Below are 26619 nucleotides of genomic sequence, written 5' to 3' on the forward strand. Positions count from 1 at the left end.
AATTAAATTGAGTTGTGCAGAAATGTTACGTCATAATAAATTTAATAAATTGGTCAATAATTTATATAGCTAAAAAACACGAAGTATTAAACTTGCAAGTGTATGTGATTGTAATGTGAGTGTTGTGAAATAAATTAGTACATAAGTAGACAGAGTTATTTAAAGTAGAATCGTCGTTTGTGGGGACATATATTCGATAAATCTTGTCTACTTTGCTTAAATGATACATTAAATGCGCACATAAACAACTGGTCGAGTTGGTAAGGCGTCAGGCACGTTTGCGCGTCTGACTGCAGTAGTTTGGTTTTAAACCTAGGGATAGTTAAGCATCCGCACAAAGGCTAACGTTTATGCAATTTATGCAGTGATCGGCTAAACGGGAGCTAAACGTGGACGTTATCAAAAAATTTTGCTTTCCTTAGAACTCGATCGCAACAAATGATCACCTACAAGAAAGTGTTAAGACAAGACGTATTGATATCATTACCATATTCTATTCCCTCGGCCAGTGCAGGTATCGCTTGCTTGGTCATGTGTAAAGGATGGGTAAAGAGAAAATTATAATGTCTGTCTTGTCCTTGTGTAAAGCTAGTGTTTGGTAAACGCAATCGCGGTCGTCCAACGCTGGATTTCAAGAACGCCTATAGGCGCGATCTAAAGAGCTTGATTACATCTCTGATATGTAGGAAGAGCTTGCAAATGACCAAAACAAATTACAATCGATTTCAATACAAAAGACTGAAAAAAATGGAAAACCAACACTTTAAGAAACTGAAGCAAAAAAAAAAAATTAAAATTTTGTGCAATCAATTTTTTATATGTTGTTTATTAATCAAAATATTATTTGTTGCATTACTGTGTTTGTTATTGCCTATATTGTTACATGTTCTTTACATATTTTTTTTTTCTATTTACGATACCTATAGCTTTTTTCGTCGATAGCGTTGATATTTTAACTTATAATAAAAAAAAAAGTTAAATTTGAAATTTTAGGAATATTTTAGTCAAAAAAAAAAACTGCACAATTTTTGTGATAAATAAAGCAAAAAACTTTAGCAACAAACAATCAGAACAAAAGTTTAGATGTTACCACCACAACCTATATGAATGACTATTATGGCTTTATGTGATAGAACAAATCAGCTTAATCATCAATAGATTTTGGTTTTAAAAAATATTCGAAAATTATAACTATTTTACTGTTGTCTGTCTGGTGTAACACAAGGTATGTTTTTTTAGTGAATAGTTTTTCAAACAGAAATTTATTGTGCAATATACTTTTTTAGATAAGTAGACTTTGACCCAAGTTTAGCTTGTTAACATTTACAGTAGTTCAATTCAAGTTGCTTCTAAGATAGCAGTAACAGCTCATAAAATAAAAATAAAATAAGTTAAACATTTTAGTCTTGTTTTAATAACATTTTTATGCATTAGTAATTATTCAAATTCATAAGCCATATATTAAGTTTTAAAATTGTAAATTTTATTTGTTTGATCTTATACTAGGTGTAAATAAGTAGTAATTTTCAATTTCAAGATAAATAACAATTTGAACTTAACTTACTATTGATTAATTATTTTCAAATGTTATCATTAACTCTGTTTATTTTGCATGTAATCTAAAGTCTAGTTTTATCACTCTAGGATTTAAATATACTAACTACCAAATGTTTGGTTGTAAAATTTATAAAAGAAAATTAAATTTATTTCAGCATTGTAAATTTCTTTATATACTTTTTAAACACTCAATGCATTTAATGCTCTAATCTGATCATGCCAATTTAATTATTAACATTGTATTAACTGAGCTTGCAAAGTAAAATTATACTTCATTTTATACTTGTAACAGGGTTGCCAAAAAACTTTGAAACAAAAACAAATCTGAAATTTTTAACAAAAATCACTAAAAAACCTGGAAAAACCTAAAGTTTTAAATAATTTTTACATGTTAAGTAGAAAATTTTTGATTTGACACATAAAATATATAAAATAATATATAATATCTAATTATATACAGATATAATTTTTTGCTGTCATCAAAAATTTTTTTATTTAAAAACACATTTGAAGTAGCTTAACAGTATCTTAACAATGTTTTTATACTATTTAACTCTGTTTTTTACCTTAAACTTGACTTTAAACTCAAAATAGACCCAAAAAATGTGTAGTTATAAAAACCTAGAGAAAATTTTGAAAACCTTGAGAAAATTAGCCAAAAACATTTGGCAACCCTGTGAAATCTAAGGGCGTAGGGGTGTCTAAACTTTTTTTTTTAAACAAAAATTAACACTAGCACTAATTCAAAGCTTGAGAGAATATACTATAAGATACTTCATATTTAACAGAAAAAAATCAATTAATTTTTTAGATATAATAAGTTTTGTAAAAAAATTCCTATACAACCATATGGAATCAAAAATTTTCAAAGCCAATTTTCTCCAAATTTTCTTTTCAAAAATTTACTAAAAATCAAGCTCCTCATACACTTTTAAGCAATTTAATTCATTTTAAGAAATGTAGTATTCAATACTACAAACAACTTGTAAGAATTGGATTTTTGAAAAAGAATCATAAAAAAATTTATGACCAAATTTTGAAAAAAAAAAACTTTTTTGTTTAATTTTTATAAAATTTATTTTTTACAAGAATTTAAATAATTGTTTTCTTCAAGTTGTTTTGAATTTATTAAAGAATACTCTCAAAAATATAAAAAAACAACTACTCAAAATTTAGGGTTGCCATCTTACCTGGAATCCTGGAAAAACCTGGAATTTGATAACTTAGGCAAAAAAAACCTGGAAAAAACATGGAATTTAAGAAATTAAGGGCATAGGGGGGGGTAAACACCCTTTTTTGGTTTTTTATCTTATTTTATATAGTTTTTACTAAGCTACAAGATGCTTTTTACAGATTTAAAAAATTCAAAATAATTTTTGAGATATAGCCGGTCAAAGTCGGAGGCAACAATAGGATCCTTATGGGAGGCGCAAACTAAAACGGCAAAAATAGACTATTTCACTAAAAATCTATCTTCTCCTACATTTTTTGAGATAACTACTTTAAACTTTCAGGAAATGTTCCTTGATATATTTAGAAAATTCTGTCGGAAGGAATTTTAAAAAAAATAAAAAATAAAAAAATTTTATAAAAAATAAACAAAAAAAACAGTTTTTTTTTTGTTTTTTTGTTATAAAATTTTTATTTTTTAATTTTTTCAAATTCTGTTCCGACAGAATTTTCTAAATACTGCAAGGAACATTTCCTGAAAGTTTGAGGTAGTTATCTCAAAAAACCTAGGAGGAGATAGATTTTTAGTAATTTCTAGTTATTTGCCGTTTTAGTTTGCGCCTCCCATAAGGATCCTATTGTTGCCTCCGACTTTGACCGGCTATATCTCAAAAAATATTTTGAATTTTTTAAATCTGTAAAAAGCATCTTGTAGCTTAGTAAAAACTATATAAAATAAAATAAAAAACCAAAAAAGGGTGTTTACCCCCCCCTATGCCCTTAAAAAAAAAACCTGGATAAACCTGGAATTTTTAAGAATTTTAACATGTTCAGTAGTAAAATTTTGGTTTGACTCAAAAAATTTATCATATACATGAGAAATTTTTGTTATCACCAAAAAATTTTCATTTAGAAATACATTTTAAGTCGCTTTACAGTATCTTTTCAATCTTTTTATACTATTTAACACAGTTTCTTAACTTAATTTAAATTATAAACTAAAAATAGACCCAAAAATGTATACTTTTAAAAACCCCGAAGAAATTTGAAAAACCTGGAAAAATTTTTGTAAAAACAAGTTGCAACCTTGGAAACTCAAGGAGGAGATAAATTTTTAGTGAAATAAGCAATTTTTGCCTTTTTAGTTTGTGCCTCCCATAAAAAACCTATTGAAGGCTCTAACTTTGATTTCTTACTTCTCTTAATTTACCTTTAATTTTAACAAGCAGTAAGAAGTAACAAGTAGCTTATCTAATTATGTAAAAGATAAGACTAAGTTTGAAAAGTAGTGTTTAACCCCCCTCCTCTATGCCCTTGAAACTAACACACTATTTTAGTTAATTTTAATTTTGTTTGATTCTAATATAAATAGAAATAAATTACAATAAGCTAGGTAACATACTAAAATGCTGGTAAAATTGTAATCAATTCCTTTATGCTTTTTAGCTTGATACTTACTGATACATATGTTTTTAAACACTTGTTGTTATTTGTGGTAGAAAAACTAATCATGTCATTAAAACTATCAATATTTTTTTCATAGAACATAACACTACTATTATACATTTTAACTTAAAAAGTATAAAATATCGTTTCAACCTAGAAAAAAAAAATTGAAATATTTATGTGTAAACTGAAGAAAAGAAAAATTTAGTAGTTGATTTTTGTTTTGCAATTTTCCTCAGGATTGTATTGTATGTAGGCCAGTGTTTTATGCTACTTATACCAGTTGAAAGATTTTTTTTTTAATTTAGAATAGTTTATTGTTACAAATTGAAAGAGTTGTTATTGATTCAATTCTAAATACTTGTATATTTTGTAGTTTTCTTATGTTCTACCGTTTAATTGTTGTTAAATTTTAGGTATAAATTTAAATTTTTTGGATAAAGATTTTTGCCTAGTTCTACTTAATAAAACACCAGTACTTTTTAATCTGTTTTTTTTTCAAGATAAATATAAGAAGAAATTGTTGGTGATTTGAAAATAAAGTTGAGGATATACAAGCCAAAAATAGTAATTATCAGCATCTTAAAAATATTAAAACCACAATAAATCTGAACTGAACAGTATATGTTTTAGTTCTAATTATAGAGTGGCAACCCTGTTTATAATTTTTGTATGTAGTTAACAAAGCTCCTAGTATTAAGAACTTTATAATAACAAAACTGAATATCTGAAAACTTTTTAGATTGTAATAAGTACTTATTATTAAAAAAAGCAGTAAATCTTTCCTGTTCACATATTTTTGAGCTTCATTTTCTTAATCATGTTGTACAGTACTTGTTTACTTATCAGGACATGTTGGGAAAGATTTTTTTGTAAAAATGTTTTGATCAACATTTTCTGGATAACAAGGTTACCAAGAAACCTGGAAACGTGGAAAAACCTGATTTTCAACAATTCAGACTGAAAAAACTTGGAATTTGAAAAATTTTGAAAAAAAAACCTGGAGTTTTGAACAAAAATAACTAATAAACCTGGAATTTAAAACAATTTTTATATGTTAAATAGTAAAACTTGATTTGATTTAAAAATTCTATTATGTAAATAAAGTTTTTAATCATCTATTTATAAAGTAAATATAAAAAAACTTTTAAAGAAGCTTTAAGATGTTGTTTCTATGTCATTATACTATTTAACACAGTTTTTTACGTTAAAATTAAATTTAAACTAGAAATAGACCCCAAAGCGTGTAATTTAAAAAATCTAGAAGAAATTTTTAAAACCTGGAGAATATTTACTTCAAACATTTGGCATCCCTGGGATTATTATAATAGTAGCAAAACTCATGGGATTTAATAAGTTGTAAAACTTTTTCTGGCTTCTTACTGACACTGATAATAAGCTAAAAACTCGTTTTTTTTCTGCATTGCTTCACTGTGAATGTATGGGCATTTTGGTGTATATTGATCATCATTTTTGTCTGCAACCTCCTCATCAGTCTGTTTTTTATATTTACCGGAAAATAGTGAAACAATACCTTGTTTGTCCAAGTGTTCATCACAACAAAACTGTTAAAAAACCAATCTTTAAAATTATCATGGTTTACCCAGGTATTGTTTGATTTTGGTAGACAACTGGCAGTGCCTCTTTGTTAAGATTGCAAAAGCAACGCGGAATTTAGACTTAAGAAGAGTAAAGATAGCTTTATTGTTCCACTTGCATTTACACATGCATTTATTTTTATCATGTCTTTTGCCTTCTTTATTCCATCTGGCCGGTTGTTTACTGATGCAAAGTATTATCTAGTTTCATCATGATTAAAAGTTTGATGTTTGGAGTAGCCTTCTGTCATGCCAATAAATTCATTAATTAATAAATACTTCAGCAGATAAGGTATTTTAACTTAATTTTCATGGCATATTTAGAGATTTCTAAAGTCAAACATTTTGCTAAAACCATACTGAAACCCTGTGCTTGCTAAAAATGACCTAGAAGGTTCACCCTAAATTTAATCAGGTAACTCAGGCCTTTTCTATGAATTATGGAACAGTTATTGAACTACTCTTCTCATGTTCCTGACAAAACCAGGTATAAAGGGTCCTGTCCAGCTTGTCAAACCAGCCTCCCTCTTATTTTTGTTTGTTTTGGTGGGTTTAATTAAACCCAGCTCCTCCTGTTCTGCTTTAAACTCTACTTTTCAAAATGTCTACAAAGTTGACCTGCCTATGCTAAACTGCTTCATTATGATAGACTTGAGTACATTATTTTTACTATTTTATAAACTTCTAGTTTATTTTCAATGGTTAGTGCAACTTCTTTTTTTTTGATTTCTTCTCCATTTTTAAAACTCGATATGTTGAGTGTGTCAAACTTCTATTAAAAATAAAGAATATTGTCATGCACCTTATCTAGAAAAAAAAGTGTTTGAATTAACTTTTTTTTGTAATATAGTTTGAATTAAAAATGAAACATGAAAGAACTGTCATACATTCATTTTCTAAAAAAAACTTGAAATTAAATCAATTACCAGATAAAAAAAAAGTTGTAACAAAAAACTTATAGTCAAGTTTTAAATAGTGTTGTTTAAACAAAATAAAAATAACTGCAGGTACTTCACAAATAAAGGGTTTTGATAACTAAAAAAGTTTTAAACAAGTTTGTATGTAAGCTTTCTAGTAGTATTATTACATCATAACAATGGATTAAATTGCAGAGTTTATAAAACACATAAGTTTTCTTATAGTGTAAAAATTATAAATTTGTATGTATCACACAAAAATGTTTGAGTTAAATTTTTTAATTTTCTTCCTGACTGAAACTGTACAGATAAGTGAATTAGCACTGTATAAGCTATTCATTAATTACTATTCTTAACATCATTTAAAGTTGAATTTATAATAAAATGAATTCTGTGAGTTTGAGTCTGTGTTAAGATAAACTAAATTAACAACTTTAAATTTTTTTAAATTTGTATCATTTATCCAAATAGATAAAAAACTTATGGGCATAAGCAGCACTTATGGAGTAATTTGGCTTATTTAATGAAATAAAATTTTATTTAAATACAATTAAGTTCTTAAAAAGTTATTGCCTATCAGAAAAACTGGTAAAAAGACATATAATATATTGTTGAAAAAGAGATTTAACCTAGTATGGTTAAATTTAATATGCTACATATATAGTTTATACAAGCTAATTAATAAAGTTCAGAAAGCCTTATGTAAAAAGCAACAAATCTTGACAATTTTTACATAAATTGCACTACTACTCTTAAGTCAGTTTTTTTTATTACCAAATAAATTATGGGAGTTTTTTGTCATATCAAAATGAACTAATTTCCAAATTTGACATTTTCTTTAAAAATTATTTTTAATCTTATAAGTTAAAATAATCACAATATTTACCTAAATTGTAGAAGGTATCCCTGGTCAGTTGAGGCTTAATTAAAAATAGTTTTCTATTTTTGTTTTGATTATATGGAGTCAACTCTCTCTAAAATATAAATTAAATTTTCCTTTTAAAGATTGTTAATAAATTAAGTTAAATATAGTACATTGTTATTGATTAAATAAAATAATTTTTTATAAGTTTTATCACTAGTATTTTTGTATCCTATCTCTAACTCTTCACATTCGAAATTTAAGATCTATGGTATGGTAAGAGTAATGATTATTTTTTTGTAAAGTGGGTTTATAATTATGAATACTTAATCTAATTAGTTTGAAAAACATATTTTATTGGTACTAACACTAACAAACTAATTTGGCTTATAAGTACCAAGAAAATAAAATTAATGTATAAGGAAGTAGGTCAAGTTATTTTAAATTCATTTTGTGTCAAGCAAAGATTGTAACAGAACCTAAAGTCTATAGTTGATGAAAGGCCTAGTATTTTCAATATAAGTTAGCAGAGTTGCCACACGCACTGGCTAACTCAAGCTAGTTAAAAGTTCAGCAAAAAAAAATATTGTGAAAAACAATAAATCTTAGGTTATTTTCATTTAAGTGCTTTTAGTTAAACAAAATGCATTCTCAAGCAAAGCTGGATGCAGGACCTATAGTCTTAGTCTATAACAAAAAGTTTAGTATAGAGCAGGGTTTCCCAAACTTTTTTGCAAATGGCCCCCATTAAAGAAATTGAAAAAGCAATGGCCCCCTTCAACAAGATTACTCATAAACTACGATAAAAAACACCAAGGACCTTTTTTATTTATTTTGCTCTTTGTCTGCAACTCAAAAATATCTAGTGTAAGTTTCTAAACTACCATAAAATACACATAAGACCTTTTTTTGCTCTTCATCTGCAACTCAAAAATATCTAGTGTAAGTTTCAAGTTATGGGCTCATGCCCCCCCTGTGGATCCTTTACTGCTCATGGCCCCCCTCTTCCCCCCTTGCTGCTTGTGGCCCCTGAGTATCTGTCATGGCCCCCTAGGGGGCCATTTGGTCCACTTTGGGAAACCCTGGTATAGAGGGTTTTATACACTACAGCTAACTTAGCTAGTTAAATAGTTCAGAAAAACGTATGTAAAAAACAATAAATCTTGAAAATTTTCAAAAACTTTCAATAATATTTTTAAATTCAGTTTTTTATTAGAACATAAATTCTAAAACCACTTAAGTTTGTTTCAAGAATCAAGATAAATAAATTTCCCAATTAGAAATTTTTATAACAAATACTTTTTCATATAAGGCCAACAATAGTTCTGGCCATTTAATATTTAAATAATAAAAAACCTACTTGAACTTAAATTGATTACATTTATTCAGCCCTCTCTAAAAATTAATCTAAATATTTTAATTATGTAGGTTTTTAATTAAGTTTTGGTTTCGGACAATCAGTTTTTATCAATGTATTTATCAATGTTTTTATCAATAAATTTTTATGTTCTAAAAGCTAAAATAGCAAAATATTTACACTTAATCTCTAACTCTTAACATTCTAATCTAAACTTCTGTTGTATGAATTAGCTCATGAATCTTTTTTTAAGGTTAGAATTTTTATATTGTGGGTTTGAAATCATAAAAGTCCTAAATTGGCATAATTAGCATATAAACTATTTGCCATCCTACTAATTAGATACAATAATTTTTATTTATATGCAGTTAAGTTGTAAAAAAGTAATTTTTTACCAGACAAAACATGCAGCAGGACCTAAAGTCTATAATTATTTTTTTACAATAATAACATGGGCTCTATATGAAGGCTTCAAGTATAAACTACAAGCCAGCTTTTATAGAAGTTGAAAATAATGTTTTACTTTTGAGATATTGTAATTTTTGTTTAAAGTTTCTTATACTAATGTATGAACAGCAAATTGTCATGGTAAATTTTATTAGAAATATTAAAAATCACAAAGAATCTATCTTCTGCATTTTTTTTTTATCTAGAGACGTCTAACTTTCAGGAAATATTCCTTTTATAGTTTTAAAGACTAAATGTTGCAATCTAAAAAATATTAAAAAATAAAAACTGGACATAAAAAAAATATGGCTGGTTTTAAAAAAAATAAAGTTCTGTATTTCAAAATAGAAAAAAAATCTGCATTAAATCTATAAAAAATTTAGTAATGGACATTATGTGAAAACTAAAAAAGATAAATAATAAAACACAGGAGAAGATAGATTTTTTGATGAAATAGTTTTGTTTGCGTTTTTGGTTTGCACCTACTATAAGAAACCTATAAAGTACACTATCTTTTATTGCTTATATTTCATAAGTTAATTTGAATTTTTTTAAGCATTTAAAATACAAAGTAAGATTAACTTAATAAAAAATTCAAGGTTGACCCTCAAATGCTCTAAATATTCATTGTATAGTATTGTCACATAGTTAATGTTGTGGATAATAAATAAAGTTAACATTAAAAAAAGGAAAAATAAAGCTTTTTTAATTACCAATTTTTCAAACTAAGTAAAAGCTCTTTAATTTGTGCCTCTATTTAAAATTGAATACTGTTTTTGTTTATTTTCTCAATATTAAGGTTTGATGGATTTTTTTGCCAGTTGTAGTATTGAAATTTTTTGGTTGTTGATGTATTTGATGTACTCAAAATATTTCAAGTATTAAATATATGTTAATGTATATAAACATCAATAAACTAAAAGGACTTTTTAAATGAAACATTATTAAAACAATGCAATTATTAAAATGTAGTAAATAAAAGTATAACTTTCTTGTTTTAAACTTGTTATAAATTAATATTTTTTGTTATAAATGAGATAAATAACGATATAACGTGATATATTATAAAGTTTTTTTTTGCAACATAAGAAACCATATGAGCTTGTTATATTTTAGAGATATACAATAAGTTAAGCTTCTTATACCAAGTTTATTTAAGCATAACTAATTTATGTGTAATCAAAAAATAATAATTATAAAGCACAATTACCACTATATTGGTTACTGTGCAATTGTAGATGATAAAAGTTGAGGATTTAAATGAGAAAAGTTTTTGCTTCCAAAAAATAGTATTATGTATATTTTTTTACAAGAAAGTTAAAATATTTATAATTTTTACTTCCGTTTTAGTAATACAAGTATGCTAGATAAAAAAAAGCTATTGTTTATAAATGGTACAAAATATTTGCAAAAATTTGTTTAGCATGTTGATAAAAACACCACTGTATATAAAGGAAGTTTTTATATTCCATTGTTTAAGGCCATAGGGGTTTACAAAAATTTTACAAAAAGTAATTTTTGCTTCTTTATGAAAGCTTTGAGTACAAACTACAAGCCAGTTTTTATAGAATTCAAATATATCATTTAACTTTTGAGATAATTTAGTTTTTGTAAAAAGTTTCTGATACAAACATATAGACGCAATTTTTTCAGGGTCAATTTTCTTGGAAATTTTAAAAAACACCAAAAATCTATCTCTTTATTTTATATTAAAAATTTACTAATGAAAAACATTGCTTATTTTAATAATTTGAGAAAATAAAAGTTTTGTGACAAAAACTAAAGAAAAGTCTTAAAAAAATTTTTTTTACTAAATTTTTTTTAAAGTCCTAAGGAAAATTTTTTTTGTTATTCTATAAAGATTAGACTGTAAAAGTTTGAAGTTTGTTTGAAAAATGTAGGAGATAGATTTTAAATGAAATAGTCTTTTTTTGCTTTTTTAGTTTTCCCTTCTCATAAGGAACCTATTATGCGCTCCCATATTGACTTGTCATATCTCAAAAAATAATTCAATTTTTTTAAAAAGATAAAAAGCATCTTGAAGCTTAGAAAAAACTCATAAAATAAGATCAACTTGTAGAAACATGAATCACGCGCCCTATGGCTTTAACCTTAAATAGAAATTTAGACTGTATAAGCAGGAGCTAAAGTTTTTTTTTAGAAATTGAAGCTATATAAATGTCCAAAACAGTCCTAGATTAAAATGATACAGATTTTTTTTATTTTTAGTTACCACTTATTGTTTGAGTTTGGATTTATTTTCCTGGAAAAGACAATTGGTAGTTGTCAGCTGTTAAAAACTTATTATTTTTAAAGAAACACAAAAAATGAAGCTCATAGTTTACTTTAAGTTGAAGTAATATTAAATTAAAAAGATTTTTGTCTACAATTTTAATCTATGATTTAAATTATGATTTTTTTTCTTTGAATAATAAACAACTTAGTTTTTAAAAATAATTAAGTTGAAAGAATGAAATCTAATATATTTAGCTAATAAATTAACAATGTTTGTGTAACCTTGACATAAATATAATAATTTTATTATTTTAAACTGAATATTTTAACTTTAATAAATTTTGAAAAAATAACATTTGTTTATGAGTTTTTACTTGCTTTTTTTTTTTTTTTACTATGCGTTGAACTAATTTTTAGACTTTTGTAGTCAATGTCATCTGTGACTGAAAAGAAACATCCATTTCCAACAAGTTCACCTGAGTCTAAAAAGAGAAAAATAGAATCTTCAACTAATTCACACGAATCTTCTAATAAAATGGTAAAAGTTAGTAAGAATTTGTAATTATTTCTGTAATTTAACAAATAACTTTATTTATTTTTAATTGTATATGTATAGTGAATTTAAATTAAAAAAAAAGTTAGCTTATTTAGAAATAGAACTTGGTTTTTACCCACAGACAATTGATTTATCTTACTTAAAGCATTTTATGAAACAACAAAATTTATTTTATTTGAGTTTGAAAAAAAAAAAATTCTTTCTGCAGACTGAAAATGGAACAAATAAAATTGATGAAGGTCTTTACTCTCGTCAATTGTAAGTTTAATTATAAACTACATTAAATATAAACTATTATAAAATTATATTTTGAAGATGAATAACTGGAAAGTTTGTTTTAAGTAACTTTTTTTATATTTATCAGTCTTAGTTCGAAACCTTTTTACATATGTATATAATTAATTAAAAAATATGGTGAAAAAGGGTTTGAAAACAATTAAAAAAAAACTGTTATATGGCTTCATTGGAAATGCTGCTTCAAATGTTTTTGTAAAGACTTAAATTAAGTTTATGTCTAAATTTATTTTAAGTAATACTGAAGATGTTTTGTGTTTAATGACATATTTAGTCTCTAATTGTTTTTACTATCGTTTTAACTTATTGATTATCGAGTTAAAGTATCAATTATAACTTATCAATTATAATGAGTATTTGAAGTCATATGTTCGAACATTATCTTAGACATACTTAAAAAAAACAAATGGTCTGTTCATTTTAAATTTTCCAAATTTTCAATAACTTCTAAAAACAAGCCTGTTCGCCTTGAGTGATAATTTATTTACAAGATTTATTTATGTATAGTTCTGTTTATCTGGTTGATTTTAATAAGTGATTTAGAATTCTTATAGTTTTCAAATTTGATGAGATGAAAAATTTGTAAATCACAAAATAGTTTTTCATTACTCAGGAATAATAAAAGGTATTATTATTTGTCAACTACTTCATTCATGCCTTAGGATCTATAGTATTAACAAGATACAACTAAGTTTTTCCACTAAAATATTCTGAATTTTGTTACTAATTCTCAATTATCCTTCAAATAATTCAAAACTATTGCTAAAATTTTAATTTCACTCAAGCTTTTTTTGAAAAAATTTGTTCTCTATAAACTTATACTTGTAATTTTAAGATTAAAGAACTATTTTTTTTTTTCTTTTTTTTTTGTTCACCTCAATAGTTCAGAAAATTTGACTCGATATTTTAAATCTAAGGCTATTTTTTATTCCTAAAACTTTTTAAAAAAATAACTATTTAATGATCAATTCTAGATCTATCATTTTTATTATAGTTTTGTATTTGCTCATTATTTTGTAATAAACCTAACGCACAGATAACTATTCAAGTTTTTTGAAGTTTTTATACTAAAACATTACATAAGCTGCAGTATAATGTTTCACCCTAAATTATTATATTATTTATATATAAAAGAAATATTACTAACCAAATAGTTCTGAAAAATACATTTAAAGCTGTTTGAAATTGAAAGTATTGTTGTAAACTAGAAAATAAATATTTTAGAATATAAAACAAGTAAATTTACATTCAATATTTGTGTAGAATTATCAAGACAAACTAGAATAAAAAGATTGTATTAAATGCTACTAAAAGTTGAACAAGAAAATATAACTTACAAGTTACAACTAATAAGTTTGTTTAATAAAAATAATCAGAAAACACTTGATGAAGTATGTATGAGCTAAAATGATATTGAAAGCTATTTAAAGGGCATAGGGGGGTCCACCTTGAGTTTTACAAGTTGATCTTGTTTTATAGAGTTTTATCTGAGCTACCAGACAATTTAAACCGCTTGAAAGAAATACTAGTATTTTTTGAGATATGAGAGATCAAAGTTGATGACCTCAATAAGTTCCCAATGGAAGGCACAAACTATAACTGCGAAAAAAGACTATTTCACTAAAAATCTATCTCTTCTTTATTTTTTAAGCAATCTTCTTCAAATTTATACAGAAAGTGTATTATTAAATTTAAAAAGATTGAATGCAGGGTTTTTAAAATTTTGAAAAATAACTGTTTTATTAAAAAGAAATAAACCACCTATTTTTTTTGAATTTTTTAAATTCCAACATTCTAAGTCTTGTATACTATAAAAGGAACGTTTCCTGAAAGTTTGAGGTCCCTAGCTCAAAAAATGAAGGAGAAGATAGGGTTTAAGTAATTTTTAAATTTCAAAGAAATATGACCCCGAAAAATTTGCGGTCCATACGTTTGTATCTGAAACTTTTTATAAAATTTTCAATATCTCAAAAGTTAAATAAACCCCCCCCCCCCTATGCCACAAAAAACTTATAATTTTAAAATAAGAATAAATTAAAATAATCATTGTGTTTTTTGTTAATAAACATTTTTAAAATGTAACTAGAAGAATTGATTAAAAAATTATCGTTGGTAATTTTTACGTTATAGTTGAATCAATTAAAAAGACTCTTAGAAAATTGTATATCCAAAAATATTGTTATAAAAGTTGAAACAAGAGTAGACAATATGTAACAGTAAACTATTCCCAAGTCCATTTATTTAATACTTCACTAATGATACCATGCAAAAAAGCCTTCTGAGTTTATACGATTTTAAATATATATAAAAATTTTTAAAACACAATTGTTATTGAAGGTACGTGTTGGGCCACGAAGCAATGAAGCGCATGGGAGCATCAAACGTGCTCGTCAGCGGCATGTCCGGCCTCGGAGTTGAAATTGCTAAAAACGTGGTGCTCGGCGGAGTCAAGTCCGTAACTGTTCACGACACAGAATCAGTCCAAATGGAGAATTTGAGCTCGCAGGTTTGTTTGGAACTTTTTTGTATGGTATTTGCGCTTAATTAATGTCTCATTAAATTGCTGTAAATAAAGTTATTTACAAAAAAAATTATAAGTGTTGTATTTATTGTGTGTTATATCTAATTATTATCACCAAATTATGCATAGCTATAATAATGAGTAATTATATCCTTTCTCATGTTTTACTTAGACGATAGCTGGTTGAAAAACTGATTAAACTTTATATCAACGTAATTTTATTGAAATTATAAAAAAAACAATTTTTTTTTTCGTATACATGATTTTGTTGTATAAAAATTCAAATATATTTGAATGATATTGTTTTGCCTAAATCAAATAGAGTACAATTAAAGTGATATGTATAATTTTTTGCAAGTTAATCTTCATTTAAGCTTAAAGGTAAAAGTACTTTATTCTTATAAAATTTGATGTATTGAAGTAGTATCAAATAATCAGCAAGTTATTAAATTAACTAGTTAAACATTAGTTGATCTTTCAAACTAAAAGAAAGTAACTAACTTGAAGTTTTTACTTTTTGATATTAATTTATACTATGAAAAAAGACTTTTAAATTATTCAATTAATTTAACTAAAATTTTGTCTCCAGTACTTTCTAAATGAAGAATCAGTAGGAAAGAACAGAGCTGAAGTTTCTGCTTCTCACATTAGCGAGCTAAATCCTTACGTCTTAGTAAAGTCATACGCTGGAGATCTTTCAGAAGATTTCTTGTCTCAGTTCAAGGTAATGCATAAAATTGATTTATATTAATTTTTACTAGTTTAGTCCAGGAGTTGGAGGATGTAAATAACATAATACTAAGTTAAATTTACTCATATTATTACTAAAGACGGTTAAAAAAAAGCAAATTTATAATTTAAGTTAGAACTTGGTTGTTAAATTCAGTATATAACAACCTTATTTTCAATTTGAAAGAGTAAGTTAACTTAAAAAATATAATAAAGTTTTTTTACGCATCTAATGTTAGTATTCAATATACTTAAATTTTTTAATTAAGTTAGAGATAAAACTTAATGGCTTATAATCAATTTTCTCTTATAATAAACTTAGCTGGTTTAGCTTCTACTAAACAAAGACTAAATTATAGGTAATTGTCCTGACAAATTCAAGTTTTGATGAACAACAAAGAATTAGCAAGTATGCTCACAACAACAACAAGCTCATGATAGTTGCTGACACCAAAGGCCTCTGCTCCCAAATTTTCTGCGGCTTCGGTCCAGAATTCGTTGTGGTCGACACCAACGGTGAACAGCCTCTCAGCGTCATGGTTTCTGGCATAACTGTCAATGTAAGTTCTAACAGTATTGATGATACATAAAAATCATAAATCATCATATGGGTATTATATTTCGCATGAAAGTATTTACAACTGCACAATTTTAAGTTGGTTAATTTTTTATAATGTTGGTGAAATTTTTACAGGAGCAAGGTGAAGGAGTAGTGGCATGTTTGGATGAACATCGTCATGGTTTTGAAAATGGAGATTTCATTAAATTTCAAGAAGTCCAGGTTTGATAATTTTTTGTTAAGTATAGTAATTTTTGATTGCAAGTGCGTGTAAGCAATAGATATTTAAAGCTTTTTATACACCTTGGTAGTTTTGTATAAAGTAAAACAGAAGTGTTAAGTTATAGCCTCATTTTAAGCAAAACTCTTGAATGTGTTTGAAAAGTATTTCATACAAAACTAAACTGCTAATCTAAGAAGAAAATGTTACATGCTTGATACTGTATAAACTTGCCTATTTTTAAACGAACTAGATAATTTATATTAAACCCTAAAAAGAGTCAACAAAAAGCTGATATTTTTGTGATTTAAAAAAAAAACAGTAAACATATTTTATGAAAGGCTAAAGTTCAACATCTGAAGATGCAAGTCATTATATCTAAACAATTATAACTAAAAAAAAGCTTGTAAACAATTTGTTAAATTAGATAACGAGCTAAATGTTTTGTAGTAGTTAAAAGTTAAAATTACATATCTACATATAGCGGTATAGCAATATTTTTGTATGATTTATTTAAAGATTATATTTTTATCTCTCATTAGATTTTGTACAATTTTTAATTAAATAAAACAAATCAAGTTTCTCAGTATTAATATTATACTGTATAGGGAATGAATGGACTGAATGATTCGGAACCACGCGAAATAAAGGTGTTGGGACCTTACACATTCAGCATTGGAAGTGTTGCAGACATGACTCCTTATGTGAGAGGTGGAGTAGCAACACAAGTTAAAATGCCACAAAAGATTGCTTTTGTAAGTTAAAAAAAAATAATCAGAGTTTTTATATACTTTTATATACATTACTTTGGAAGCTTTAAAAGAACGTTTTAAGTATCAACAACTTACTATTAGATATCAAAAGTAATCTAATAGTTACTTTACTATTTCAATAAAATTAAGATTCATTTAGATGCTTAATACTTACGATTAATACAAAACTCCAGTTGATTTATCTCCTGTGTTAGCATTTGCTAAATAAATTATAATACTTAAACTCATCTTTCATAAAATAAAGTGTGTGTAGATCATAAAAAATTTAAATTGAAAATGAACTTACAAGAAATAAATATGAAGTTATCAAAATGTAATTATTACAAACTCTAAATTTCACCTTGATTTCTTTAAATTTAAAATTTGATTAGATATAACCTAAATCTGATAAATATAAATAATAAAAGTTTTAGGATATTACAAACTTTTTATTAAACATTTAAAACAATTTTTTTTGTTAATCAAATGATTTAAGATCATACATAGCTACTTAGTTAGATTTAATAAATTGAAATAATTATATTTTTAAATTTATGGTACATGCTTTGCAACTGTTTATTTAGAATTTAGATTAATAAAATAGTTATCACTTGAATAAAATTTTACTGTAGTGTAAGGTTATAAAGTTTAAGTTGTAATATCTTTATTCATCAGTTGAGCAGGTTAATTTCAGTGAGCAAAAATACTCCATACTTAATTTTGTTTTAAAGCTCAGAAAACGATTATCAAGTTAATAGAAAAAAGATTACCGGCAATCTTTCAGAACTTGAACATGTCGTTAATTTACAAAACTAGATATCAAAAAAAAAACTTAAAGACAAGTTGTATCAGTGCTAGTGAGGTTTTAATGTATTAAAAAGTTGAACGGTTTTAAAAATAGTAATTGAATACTAAGTTTAAATAAAATAATTAACTAAATTCAAACAACTAATAATTAATTTCAAAATAAACCAAGTATTGATTTTACATAACATTAAAAGTAGTGTAAAAACTATGTTAAAGCTTTAAGTAATTAAATTATTTTTTTTTATTTAGGCGCTAATTACATTCACCGCAGTTATATATTATAAGTATGGGGCTATTTTACTAATTTAAATATTCGCTTAAAATAACTTAGTATACACGTTTGATATATATTGTTAGAAGTAAGTTGTTAAAGCGGACATGCTTACAAAATTTTGCAATTATATCGACATATGAATCGGGACAATTTATTAAATTTCTTTTAATTATTCAAAATAGAAAGAAAAATAAAATTTTTAGCATTTAATTGAGCTATTTAAGTTTCAAAGTGTCACTTTGAAGTATTCATAAAACTTAACCATTTAAAAACAGAAAAACCTGTCAGACGCTTACCAGCAGCCGGAGTTTGTAGTAACAGATTTCGCCAAGTTTGACCGACCAGGTCAATTCCACGTGGCATTTTTGGCACTTCACGAGTTTCGCAAAGCAAACAACGGTCAGCTGCCCCGCACTCGTAACCAGGTAAGTTGTTTTTGTTTTAAAATTTGGTTTTAAATTGTCTTGTAACATTAAAAAACAAAGCTTTTTAAACAAAAAATCTTATTTGCTTAAAGTAGCACACTTCTTTCCTTAAAATTATATTTAATAAAAAAAAAATTGTATAATTTATGTTATGAATTACAAGTCAAACTTAAGAAGAAAACCAAAAGTTTAAAATAAGCTTACCTTTTAATTAAGATGTCTAAAATTTTATTGTAATTCAAGTGAAATAAATTGCTAAAAATAGTTTTTTGTCTGCTTTGTTGACATAATGTTTCATCACTTTTCGTCATTTGTTCCTGCTTTAAACAAATATAAACGATAACTTATAGGTTTTAAATTTTTAACAGTTATATATTTCAAATTAAACAATTTGTTTACTAAAAAAGCATGAAAGTTTTAATAAAAACTAGTTAATTATATATAATTATATATTTTATACATATATATAAGTTGTTCATTTTTCACAACATTTTAACCATGAACACTCATAAAGAAATTATGAATCGATGTTTTATTTCTATTACACAAATTTTTATATAACTCAATACTTTGTAGTTATATAAAAGAGTTTAATTTAATTACATAATACAATTAAATAAAAAAATTATATTGAACTGAAAAAAAAGTTAAAATATGTGCTTTATTTGATGCAACAATTTTCAAGTATTATATATAACATAAAATGTTTATTTGGGCAGTCTCTACCCAAAAATTGTTTTAAGTAAGTAGATAATAAAAACGTTTAAAAAATTTAGTTATACTATGATCTAAAAAAGATAATGTTTAATCTGGAGTTAATCTCTATTAAATAAAAACCCGCAGGAAGACGCAGCCAAGTTTTTTGAGGTAGCAAAAACTGTGAACAGCCAACTTGAAGAGGCAACTCGCCAAGAAAGTTTGAATGAAGATCTTTTCAAGAAGTTCTCTTACACCGCACGCGGTGACTTGTGCCCCATGCAAGGATTTGCTGGAGGAATTGTTGCCCAGGAAGTTATGAAGGTTCGTTGAAAAACATTTACTAAATTTAGAATTAAATTTTACCAACTCTTTCTGTATGAATTAGATTTGTATAGTATTCTTGTATCACCTCAATTATTACAATTAGTAAGAATATATTGTATTCAAAGTAACTTAAATTTAGTAAAATGTTTCAATAAACTTTTTGGTGTTTATTTTAAAATAAGTAGTTGCATTGTAGCTAGGTTTTAAGCATAAGTTGAATAAATATTCGTCAGGAGCTATATATTTGACTTATATGTAAGTAAATTTTTTATTACTAATTTTCTTACAGGCTTGCAGTGGAAAGTTTATGCCAATCAAACAGTTCATGTACTTTGATGCATTTGAGTGCCTAGATGCTGATGGTATGGCACCATTTGCTTCTGAAATTGTGAGTATTGTTAACAATTTTAACTATACTTGTATACTCATCTTTTTTTTGTAAATATCTGTTAGTTTACTACAAATAATAAACATACATAGAGTCAAATGTATTTTTGTTTTTATAAATTTTTTTGACTTCTGTAATAATGTAATTTCATACCCATGAATAATCGTATTTTTTCATTATATGTGTGTAGATTTATTTCTGTTCAACAATTTAGTAATAACTATTTATGATAACTTAAACATAATCAATGGAAGCATTTGCCTCCAATATATATCTCTGTTTAACTTAAAAGCGCACAATTTCACTACTTAAATGACCGTCGCTTAAACTATATAAAGTATGTTAAATATAACAAAATCAAATACCATCAACAGAAACCTTCGAGGTACGCGGGCCAGGAAGCGGTGTTCGGGCCTGAATTCCAGAAGAAGATGTCCGATCAGCGGTGGTTCGTGGTGGGCGCCGGCGCCATCGGCTGCGAGCTGCTCAAGAACTTCACCATGATGGGATTGGGGTGCAAGCTGAACGCTGATGATAGTGAGGACGGCGGAAGGATTTACGTGACCGACATGGACACCATCGAGAAAAGCAACTTGAACAGGCAGTTCTTGTTCCGTCCCCGCGACGTGCAGGTTTGTAGTTCTTGAAATATTTGTCAGTTCTGGATGAACTAAATTATACTTTAGCGGATATATTGTTGAATCGTTTAACGATTTATTTGATTGACAAGTAGATTGGTAGACTTACTTAAAATTTTGTTGATTCAACGTCTTTATAAATAACTGATTAGTTTGTGGGTAAAATATAAATTATACAACTCAAAATTAATTGTGATTTTGAATGATTACTAGATTTAGCAAAAACTGAATAAATTAGTTTAAAAGTTTACAAAATAAAGTCTGCACACTACTGAAAGAAATTAATGTTTTGCAAAAACACATGTAAAAGTTCTTTTGTTATTAGTTCTTGAAGTTTACTTATTGCTCTGTTACAAAACAGTTAACTTTTTATTATGTCTTAACTTCATGTTAAGTTGAATTAAGCTACAATTTAATTTAAACAAAATTAAAAAAAGTATTTTTAGCCAAACTAAAGTCGTCATATAGTTAACAACTTAACACATTTTATTTTAGAAAATGAAGTCTGATTGCGCTGCAGCAGCGGTAAAAGTGATGAACCCTCTCGCTCGAATCACCCCCTTCCAAGACAGAGTTGGAGAAGAAACCGAAAAAGTTTACAACGATGATTTCTTTCAAAAACTCAACGGAGTTGCAAATGCCTTGGACAACGTGAATGCCCGTTAGTCTCACTTAAGTTTTGTTGAAAGTTTTGCTATGCTCTTAACCAACCTTTAAAAATGGTTCTTAAAATAATGGTAAAAGTGTAGATTGAAACGCGTCTAAAGTTTTGTAAATTTATAGTTAATAAATATAAGTTGTCTTATAAATATAAACTGATTTTTTTTTCAAACTGAAGTACTTTGTTTTGCAAGTGTTTCACGGTTTTTTTTTTGTTCACTCAATTAAGCACTACTAAGATCAAGTGTAGTTGAGCATAACAGTGATTAACATTATACTAAGATTTTTATTTTGTAATTTCAAGCTTAAACTGTAATGTACCGAAATTCAAAATTAAATAAGAAATTATGAGGATAATAACAAAAAAATTTGACCTTAAAATTAATTCTAAAGCACAGTTAATTTATTATAAATATGTAATTTTTTAACAATAACATTTAAAAAGTTCACGTAGAACTTAAATAATAAATGTAGTTATTATAAAGGTTTAAAATCATTAAGTATTATTAATATATTTAAAAAGGTGAGCGGTAGAAAAAATATTATAAATGAAATAACTATTTAATTAATTATTTTTCATATAATTTAATATTAACATTTTCAAAAAGGTCAATACATGGATAGAAGATGTGTCTACTACCGCATTCCACTGCTGGAGTCCGGTACTCTAGGCACCAAAGGAAACGTTCAGGTCGTCCTTCCATACCTCAGCGAGTCTTACTCACAATCACACGATCCTCCAGAGAAGTCCATCCCCATTTGCACGTTGAAAAACTTCCCAAATGCTATTGAACACACTTTGCAGGTTTGTTTTAGATTGTTCGAGTCATGTAGCATATAACACAAGATAAGTCAAAATGTCTTACTTAGATTGTAAATTTAGTTTTTCTTTTTTTAAATTGTTAGAAACAATGATCAGAACAACTACATTCAATTCTGTTTTTACAGTTGTTGTACTGATTAATTTTAAGCAATACTTTGTGTAAAGCTTCAAGACATACAACTCTGAAATTATAAAATATTTTGCATTTCTAAAGAACTATGTAGCAAAACTAAAAGCTTAACATTTAAAATATCTGAAGTTAAAATTTACTTAAATTTTAAAAACTTAATTCTAATAGCAACTTTAATAGCAATTTTAATACATCGTAGCTAAACTTTGCTGTAGTTCAAAACGACCAAAAATCTTTCTGATTTTAAAATTAATAGCTTATGATGGTATACTAATATTATTTAAATATCTACAATAAATTTTGATGGCTATTCTAAGTTTATTTAGAAATTTATTGAAATGAACAACAAATCAAAAAGAATTAAGCTATTTTTAAATTCAACTACCAACAAAAACTAAATATTAAACATAAAAGGAAACGTACATATTTATAATATTTGTAACAAATTATAGTGGGCCCGTGACGAGTTCGAAGGTTTGTTCAAAAACACTGCTGATTCGTGTAACCAGTACATCACAGATCCCAGTTTCGACAAATACCTCGAAGGACTGAAAGGAAGCGAACCGATGAACACGATGCAAACCATCCAAGATTATTTGGTGCAAAACAAACCAAAAAGTTTTGACGATTGCATAAAGTTCGCTCGCATGCGCTTCCAAGTACGTTATAATAACATTCATATTTAGTAATTAATTAGAATATTTAAGTAGTTAGTAACATTATTTTTATTATAATGTATGGTTTAATTAGTTCTAATTGGATGTTATAACATCATTATATCTTATAATTAAAAAAGGTTTTAATTTATATTTAACATTAAGTTTTCTTAATTTATGAAAAAAATATTTCAACTTGTATTTTGAAGTTTTTTCTGAAATTATAACTAGAAAGTATTTTCTAATGAAAACCTTTTACACAGCAATTATACCACAACAACGTCAAACAACTTTTGTACAACTTTCCCGCCGATCAGACAACCGACAGCGGCGCTCTTTTCTGGTCAGGACCCAAACGCTGCCCCCATCCCATCGTTTTCAACACTGAAAACGTAAGTAAATTTGCAAAAAAATAGTTAATAATAAAAATAAGCTAGTACTTGAAATAACTAATAAATTTTTCTCAACAGTCTTTACACATGGACTACATTGAATCCACATCCAACATGTTCGCTTTCATGTACAAAATGCAGGGTCACACCGACCGAGAACAAATGAAGAAGGTCGTCAATTCTATGAACATCAAAGAATTTGTGCCAAAAAAGAATGTCAAAATAGGTGAGTATTCAGATAATTAAATATACACGGCGGGAAAACTTAAACCAAAATAAACATTATGAATTCATTTGATAGATGACTTATTTTCAAAAAAAAAAACTTAAGTGCAAGTTTTTGTAAAAAAATATTTTTGTCATGTTTTAATCGGAAAATATTTTTAGTTAAATAAATTGAAAATTGCAGCTGCAAACGACGCCGAAGCGCAGGCACAGAACCAAGTAGAGGAGAATGACGATGAGAAAGTTCAACGTTTGAAAGAAGAAACTCCGGCACCCAACACATTCGGTAGCTTCACTATGGAACCTGCTGACTTTGAAAAGGTTTGTTGTTATAAAGTTTACAATTTGTGCAGGTGTTATGGTATCAAAGCTTTTAGATAAAGCGGAAGGTACAACTATTTAGTGCAGCGGTTCTTGATTTTTTTTTTATTTACTCCTTTTTGGAAGATAATAACCAAAATTTCCCCTTAACTTACAAAATGGTTTTTAATTTTGAGGAAAAAACCTAGATTTTTTGAACTTTATGCTTATTAAATACAAAAAATAATAATAATTAAACAGTTAAATTAACTTTAAAAAATAACAATTAAACACTTACTAATAAACTACAAATACAATAAGTAAACAAAAATTTACATAACATGTAATAAAGAAAATTTACCCCCTAAAGCAAGGGAATTTACCTTTAAGGGTAATTTTACCCCAGTTTGATAATCGCTGATCAAGCGGTAAAAAAAGGAAATGGATTTGCGCTAGCTGTTTAATTTAATTTATTATGAAAAGTCCTAGTAAATCTATTTAAAATAGAAGTACCGTGTTTGTTATGATAACAAAATATTATTAGTACTTTTTGTATATAAATAAGCAAGTAGTAATTTGATTATTGTAGATTTTTAGTATATATTATTTACAAGTATAGTTAAAATGCTCTGCATCACCATAAAATATTAAAATTGTTTAAAAACAGGTACCAAAAACTTAAAATTCGTTTTTATTAGATGATTACAAGGTTAATAAAAATAACAACATGAAGACTCTAATTTTTTTTATAAGTTGTTTCAGATTTTAAGCATAAATCGAACCTAGTTCTGAGATTTGTTCTACGAATTATTTCATCTTAAGTGCTTTTAAAACAGAGTTTTATAAAAGAAAAGGTACATCGAATCCTTCTCTTTCATTCCAGCTTTCTTAATTTGTTGAAAAATTTATTCAAAAACACAAAAAAAAAAATTAAAATCAAGTTATTTCAGTCTAGTTTTCATCCGGTATGAATGTGTACAATTTAGTATTGGAAGAATTTCTTTAACTTAAAATTTAAATTTTAGTTTGATCTCTGGCATCTATTTAAATCCCGGTTGTTTTAAAAATACTAAATAACTACAGTTCAATTATGTCTTAAAATCAAATCATTACAGGACGACGACACGAACTTCCACATGGACTTCATCGTGGCCACCTCAAATTTGAGGGCGGAAAATTACGACATCGAGCCGGCAGACCGCCACAGGAGCAAGCTGATTGCAGGAAAAATAATCCCCGCTATCGCAACCACCACAGCTCTTGTCGCCGGACTGGTCAGCTTGGAAATGTACAAGGTTTGTTCATATTGCATCTTAACTAAATTTTGTATATATTAAATGAAAAAGTTAAAGCGTTTTATCTAGAACAATTGTTTTAAATGGATAGTTCAAATATCCTTATCATAATTTTTTATATTATGAATATATTTAAGTTTTACATCAACGGTTTACATTTGAAAAAAAATTCAAATACGTTTGTTGTATAAAAATTTCTTGAATTGAGAATTTTAATACAAGTAAGTAAAAGTTATCCAACTAATAATTTTCACAGTTGGTAGCTGGTCTCAACAAGCTCGACCATTACAAGAACGGCTTCATCAACCTAGCCTTACCTTTCTTCGGATTTTCTGAGCCCATCGCCGCGCCTAAAAACAAAGTTAGTTACTGTTGCATTAAAAACAAGTAGAAAATTAGATTAAGAATTTTTTTATACATATTTTTTCTTCAGTACTACGACATCGAGTGGTCCAGCTGGGATCGTTTCGACGTGGACGGCACTTCAAAGGAGCTGGCGAAGCACAATCAGGAGGAGATGACCCTGCAGGAGTTCATCGACTATTTCGAGAAAACTCACAAGCTGGAGGTGACCATGCTGTCTTCCGGAGTCAGCATGATTTACTCGTTTTTCATGAGCAAGAAGGCCAGGGAAGATCGAATGAATGCAAAGTATGTTTGAATTTATGTTGAACAATTTCAAATAAAAATATATAGTAGTACCAGGTTTACAGTCACTTTTAAATATTAGACAATTTTAGTTGATACAAAAAAAAACTACAACACTCCGCTTACAGCAATAAATTTGTGCAACTCATTAAAAGTGTTATAAAATAATAATAAATATTTGCACGGTGACTTTTTCCACCAAAGTAAATTTGTTGTCTTGTTTCTTGTCTCTCCAAATCAGAAAAGTCAAGGAAGCAAAAATGCAATCAAACGTATACAAAAACGTCAGGTTCAGCGAGGTGGTGGAGAAGGTGTCGAAGAAGAAGCACGGCAGCCACGTGAAAGCGCTCACAGTGGAAATTTGCTGCAACGACGAGGATGGAGAGGACGTCGACGTCCCCTACGTCAGATACGTTTTCCGTCGTTAATTGATTTATTTAGTTGATAATAATATATATTTACGTGAAAGTTTGTACTTTTTGTTGTGTCGCTTGTAATTATTGGTTCTCTTTGGAGGAGCTTTGCGTTTCAATTTGAATTTGTTGTTTACTTTTTGATAGGTAATACTGAAATCTTAAGTTGGTATGTAAATAGATTGTTTCAGTTATATAAACTAGATTTTTTGACAAATAAGCAAGAGTACAACCCCAGTTAATAATTTAAAACTTTCACTTCTTATTTTTCGTTTGTAATTTATCAATAAACTTTGTGTATC

At 26.8% G+C, this 26619-nt stretch overlaps 1 protein-coding gene across 2 annotated transcripts; it reads left to right on the forward strand.

Moving 5' to 3' along the window:
• Positions 1–1172: 1172 nt before the first annotated feature.
• On the forward strand, positions 1173–26619 carry LOC145841877 (ubiquitin-like modifier-activating enzyme 1). Of its 2 annotated transcripts, none has more exons than XM_082949168.1 (22): positions 1173–1225; positions 12007–12133; positions 12354–12403; positions 14777–14945; positions 15550–15684; positions 16049–16249; positions 16384–16470; positions 17077–17223; positions 18577–18726; positions 19570–19746; positions 20039–20137; positions 20512–20769; positions 21271–21436; positions 22044–22240; positions 22841–23047; positions 23308–23436; positions 23515–23662; positions 23846–23982; positions 25077–25256; positions 25513–25617; positions 25690–25907; positions 26194–26619. In XM_082949168.1, exons 2-22 carry the CDS (start codon positions 12020–12022, stop codon positions 26330–26332), a joined length of 3213 nt encoding a protein of 1070 aa, XP_082805294.1. In that variant the 5' UTR covers positions 1173–1225; positions 12007–12019; the 3' UTR covers positions 26333–26619. The 2 variants fall into 2 exon arrangements, with proteins under 2 accessions (XP_082805294.1, XP_082805296.1); XM_082949170.1 differs by having other exon boundaries at positions 1211–1225; positions 12017–12133.

Source organism: Thalia democratica, chromosome 8, assembly GCF_965202585.1.
Source record: "Thalia democratica chromosome 8, ktThaDemo2.hap1.1, whole genome shotgun sequence".
NCBI lineage: Eukaryota > Metazoa > Chordata > Thaliacea > Salpida > Salpidae > Thalia > Thalia democratica.